The 6,000-nt window shown below is 43.5% G+C and overlaps 1 protein-coding gene across 1 annotated transcript in view; it reads left to right on the forward strand.

Moving 5' to 3' along the window:
* LOC120518773 (E3 ubiquitin-protein ligase TRIM39-like) overlaps positions 1–5,704 on the forward strand; it is a 29,593-nt gene extending 23,889 nt beyond the window's left edge. Inside the window, exons 8-9 of the mRNA XM_039741726.1 lie at positions 1,095–1,121; positions 4,742–5,704. Of these exons, the coding sequence (XP_039597660.1) occupies positions 1,095–1,121; positions 4,742–5,286 (572 nt within the window). The 3' untranslated portion in view covers positions 5,287–5,704. The remainder of the gene's footprint in view (positions 1–1,094; positions 1,122–4,741) is intronic.
* The last annotated feature ends 296 nt before the right edge of the window (positions 5,705–6,000 follow it).

The raw sequence follows: 6,000 nt of genomic DNA on the forward strand, positions 1-6,000 counted from the left end.
GTTTTTCCCAGCTGCAAATGGTTATTGTTTTGAAGCACGATGTGCATATAACAGAGTCCACAACAGAACTGACTATAGTAGCCCAAGATGGAGGCTTTAAAGGTCTGGAGAGGAAATGATGTCATCAGAATGGCCGGAACCAGAAGTGACGTCAGCAAAGGGACCGGCTTCGGAAGTGACATCTTCTAAGGTGCCAGAACCTGGCAAGATTTCTCGGAAAAGGTCTGTAGAGAACTGAGAAAGACAGTCAGCACACTGCCGCCGCCCTGGTCAGATGTTTTATTACACTTACTCAGACCCTTTAGCTGCCTCCTACTCGCACGTGTGTGACACTGTGGATTTGGAATTGCATTGTTTTGTTTTAATTCAATACTGTGAGATACACGGGAAAATGCAGACAGACATACAAAATGCACTTGTAGGTGAACTAAATATTTTTTGTGATGTTTTAATGCAAAATGTGAGTTGTGGACACCAACATTTTGAAAATGTTCAGGAAAAAACAAGCGTATTTAGTTTCAGAGAATAAACGCTAGAAAACACGAGGAGCTCTCGGCCATTTTCATTTTGTAAAAGTAGCTCTGGTTGGAGACCCCTGTTCTAAGACTAAACATTACTCTCAGTTAGTGATCAGCCTGGCCACGTGTAAGACGCCTGATTAAGGCACACAGTTTTAAACCGTGCCTTGCGTGTTTTGTGTACCAAGCAACATGAAACATACTTTGTGTATTTAATCAAATGTGTTGTGTCGTACATTTAAAGCATACAGAAGAAGTTTTACAAGAAAAGCTAAGTTTAGAGAAGATAACATTTTTTCTCATTTTTTTGCCTTTTATTCTATGTGTGTAATCACCTTTTTTTTTCTTGATTTTTGTGTGGATCATTTGCTTTGAATTTTCACTAAATATTCTAAAACAAACTTTTGGACTGAGAAATTTCTTTCGGCACGTGTTTTACCCGTACTCCTGTGACAATATACTCTAACCAGCTTGTTATTTATATTCCTGTCCAAATCATTTCTAAATATTTCAAACAGCAGCGGCCCCAGCACTGACCCCTGTGTTGCTAATGCTGCTGTCTGTGCTTTCTTTCAGAACTCGACAGGATGCGCCGCTACGCAGGTACAGTACTTTGACTTTCTTTTCACTTTTATATTCAGAAGCCATAGAGAAGGCTGCGAGAGGCACACGGGCTCCTCATAGAAATGTCTAATATTACAGCCCTCATGAAGTGGTCTTAACAAGACCTCCCTGACCTTTTCTTTTATGGATTCTGTTCAGTAGGCAGGTGTTCTTCTACTTCAGGGACAAAATGAGTGCAGGTGCAAAAGTGGTAGTCAGGATGAGAGGAGCACGGAGGAAATTTCTGCAGCTGCCCGCCATTGTGACTTCTAAACGAGCCTCTGTGGCATTGAAGGGAACAGTTTGTGAAAGTTGAACATGAAGTCAAGGGGGCAAGAGCAGAGATGAGAATGATCAGATGGATGAGTGGAGTATCACTGGGTGAGAGGAGGACGAATGCAGAGTTAAGAGGAAGCCGGTGTGGAGGCAATAGGAGAAACAGAGGAAGGGAGTTTGGGCATGGGCTGTGTGAAAAGGCAGAGGATGATGAGCTGAAGAGGTGCACCATGGTGGAGGTGGAAGGGAAGAAGCCAAGAGAAAGGCCGAAGAAGATATGATGTCAGATGTTTGGAAAAGAATGGGCCTAACCTCAAGGACGAGTAGAGGAAAAGATTTCAGGAGCAAGCGGCTAACCTGCGTGAACCTGTAAAGTGGGCACTAAACCGGACATGATGGGGATTTAAGATAGTAAGCCGAGTCCACCGACTTTGATTCTGACGTGTCTCCTTCCTTAAAATCTTTGTGTTGTTCCTCTCATCCATTAAGTGCATAAACTCTTACATTCTCATTCAGATCCATGGCGGATGTGTTACGAAGTTCTTTTATTGATGCCTACAGCTTCTTCTTAACCAACTTGTATTGTCTAATCTGGGCCCATCTTTAAGGGGAAGCATTTGTGTCATCCATTGCTTAGTTTTGAGCCTCCTTATGTGACTCATTGTCATTGTCTTGGTCTCCTTGTGTTCCACAATCTGTGCTTTGCTTTTGGCCTACACTTTTCCTTTAGTTACCAGTCTATATTTTGTTCAAGTTTCCATGTATTTGTGAATCAACCTCCTGGTTAGATCCAAGAAATTCAGGGCCTTGGGCGTCTATGAGAAGTGAACCAGCCTTGTAGGCTAAAATCAAACAAATCATCAGGACCAGACAAGATGTATCCTCAAGTTCTTTAGGAGGTTAATGAGTACAGATATAAACTCTTGATGTGTCTTTTTAGGAAGTCACTGCACACTGGGGAAATTCTAAAGAACTGGAAGAAGGCTAATTGTATCCCGTTATATAAAAAGGGTGACCGGCAGATCCAAGCAAGTATAGGCCAGTAAACTTAACGTACATCACAGGTGAATTAATGGAGGGAATTATTAAGAATAAGATTGAAGAACACATCTCAAGAGCAGGAGATTTGCTGAACAGTCAGCATGGGGTCAGAAGAGGAGGTTGTGTTTAACCACCATGCTGGAATTCTATGAGGAAGCAACAAAAGGATACGACCAGAGTGGAGCAGATGATGTTATTTATTTGGACATTGAAAAAGCATTTGATAAGGTGCCACATGAGAGGGTGGGCATCAAACTAAAAGAGGTGGCAATTCAGGGTGTGGTGTGTAGATGGGTGCAGAATTGGCTCAGATGCAGGAAGCTGAGGGTAATGGTGTGAGGAACCTCATTAGAGTGGTGACCAGCAGGGGTCAGTGCTGGGGTTGCTGCTATTTTTAATATTTATGGGATCAACAGTACAGAGTAACGGGGAGTGTGGAAGAGAGATAAAAAAGAGAGTGCAGGCAGCGTGGAGTGGGTGGAGAAGAGTGTCAGGAGTGATTTGTGACAGACGGATATCAGCAAGAGTGACAGGGAAGGTCTACAGGACGGTAGTGAGACCAGCTATGTTATATGGGATGGAGACGCTGGCACAGGAGACAGAACTAGAGGTGGCAGAGTTAAAGATGCTAAGATTTGCATTGGGTGTGACAAGGATGGACCGGATTAGAAATGAGGACATTAGAGGGTCAGCTCAGGTGGGAAGGTTAGGGAGACAAAGTCAGAGAGGTGAGATTACGTTGGTTTGGACATGTGCAGAGGAGAGATGGAGGGTATAATGAGAGAGAAGGGTGCTAAGGATAGAGCTGCCAGGTAAGAGGAGGAGAGGAAGGCCTAAGAGAAGGTTTATGGATGTGGTGAGAGGGGACATGAAGGTGATGGGGGTGACAGAGCAAGATGACGAAGGCAGGATGAAATGGAAAAAGATGATCCGCTGTGACGACCCCTAATGGAAGCAGCCAAAAGAAGAAGAAGAAGATAAATGATTTCAATAGGAATATGAAGAACGAGCTGGTTACGTTTGCAGATGATACCAAGATAGTTGAATTGGCAGATAATCGAGAATCCGTTGAATCTTCACAGAGGGACTTGGACAGCAGACAGGCCTGGGCAGATTTGTGGACGATGAAGTTTAATGTCAGTAAATGTAAAGTACAGAGTGGCCCACGAAAAAGTGGCCCGCCTCTACCGAGATGACTGCATTATGTGGAGAAGAGAAGAAATGATCCAATTTGGTACTCACATTTACAGAAGATGCTGGAAGTGATCTCCTTGTGTGTCAGTACATCTCTGTGCCCATTTCAGGATGTTCACGGACACTCTATCCGGGCGGCAGACAAGACAGGAGTCGTCTCAGTGGAGGTGGGCCACTTTTTCATGGGCCACCCTGTATTATACATAGGAAGTAAAAATGTGAGGTTTGTATACACAATGGGAAGTCTGAAAATCGACCTTATGAGAAGGATTTAGGAGTCATAGTGGACTCTAAGCTCTCGGCTTCCAGACAGTGTTCAGAAGCCATTAAGAAGACTAGCAGACTGTCAGGTTATATAGCACCTTGACGTGTGGAGTACAAGTCACAGGAGGTTCTGCTCAGGCTTTATGACACACGGGCAAGGCCTCATCTGGTGTCCTGTGTGCAGTTTGGGTCTCCAGGCTATAAAAAGGACATAACAGCACTAGAGGTGGTCCAGAGAAGAGCAACTCAGCTGATTTCAGGGCTACAGGGGATGAGTTAGGAGGAAAGAGGAGATTAAGAGGAGACCTGATTGAAGTGTTTAACATGATGAAGAGAATTAGTCCAGTGGATCGAGGCTGTGACTTTAAAATGAGTTCATTAAGAACATGGGGACACAATTGGAAACTTGTTAAGGGGAAATTTGGCACAAACATTAGGTTTTCTTTACACAGGGAACAATAGACACTTGGAATAAGCGACCAACTAGTGTCGTAGACAGGAGGACTTTAGAGACTTTCAAAACTCGGTTTGATGTTATTGTAGAAGAATTTAGTGGATAGGACTGGAGAGCTTTGTTGTGCTGAATGCTCGTCCAGACTGTTCTAATGTCCTATTTGGCACAAGATGCTCACCCAAAGATGGTGTCTTTTGGTGGGCAGAAATTCTCACAAACAAGTTTGATTCTTTGACAATTCAATGCCTTCTGCTTCGTTCTCTAAAGTTCCTCGCTGATCTCCAAAAGCTTCATGGCGCCTTACATTTGTTCACTCACTGCTTGTGTCTCCCTCTTTACCACTGTTGTTACACCCCAAGGATGAACTTCAGATCTAAATTGTCTTTTACAGCTGATGTGGTGTTGGACCCCGACACGGCACATCCGTGGATCGTTGTGTCTGAGGATGGCAAAGTGCTGAGGAATGGCGGTCACTGTCAGTCAGCCCTGAAGAAGCCAATGGCATTTGAAAATGGTCCCAACGTCCTGAGCAAGGAAGGCTTCGCCACAGGCAGGCACTACTGGGAAGTGGAAGTGGGCAACAAGACAGAATGGTACTTGGGAGTCGCCAGAGAGTCTGTGGACCGGAAGAGGAGGACCTCCCTTTGCCCCGAGGCAGGATACTGGGCGATATGTCTCAAAGACGGGAACGACTTTCAGGCTCTCACTTGGCCCTCTACGTCACTGCCACGGCGTCTCAAAGCACAGAAGATTGGCCTCTTTCTGGATTACGATGAAGGCCAGGTCTCCTTTTACAATGTTGAGGGCAAATCCCACATTTTCACTTTTAGTGATGTCTTCACTGAAAAGGTCTACCCGTTCTTTGGTACCGCATCCTATCAGAATGGCAAAAACGCAGGCCCCATGGCAATTTGCCGGCTAAATGCTTCCTATTAAAGACACGACACCTCCCTGATAAGCAGCAGTAACGTGATCACATACAAAAGTGTAACTCAAAGTGCTTTACAAATAGTAAAAGAAGACTTACAATCACTAAAACGCAATAAAAGGCATAAAAACAAAGTGAATACTGTTTTGTGAAAGTACACAACATGGCCAAAAGTTTGTGGACACCTGACCATCACGCCTAGATGAGCTTGTTGAACGTCCTATCTCAAAACCACGGGCATCGGACAAAATCAGCATTTTGGAACAGTAGACATTATATTTAAAAAATAAACAACAAGACCCTTCAATTTCTCTCTCTTATAAGTTCTTCATTTTATTCAGACAGATGGGGATGAACTATATCTTATTCTACTGATGTATCCATATAAATGTAAAGCAACAAATCTTAACTCTCCATAGCTCAACAATGTTATCCACCTTAATAAAAGTATGGGAGTTTTTGCATCTGTGTCTGTCTGGTTGTTATATCTCAGTCATTCCAACAGATGGCACATCACTAACATTTGCAGTAATAAAAAGCCTTGCATTTCTCATTCCAACAGATGGTGCATCACAAACATTAACACTGCTTTTATGAATCCCATACCAAATGGCATATAACAGAGACATATGCATTGCATTTGTGATTCATACAGATGGTACATCACAAACATTTGTGGCAATATGTTATATCTCAGTCATTCCAACAGATGGCGCGTCACT

The sequence above is a fragment of the Polypterus senegalus genome, chromosome 18, assembly GCF_016835505.1.
Source record: "Polypterus senegalus isolate Bchr_013 chromosome 18, ASM1683550v1, whole genome shotgun sequence".
Classification (NCBI taxonomy): Eukaryota; Metazoa; Chordata; class Cladistia; order Polypteriformes; family Polypteridae; genus Polypterus; species Polypterus senegalus.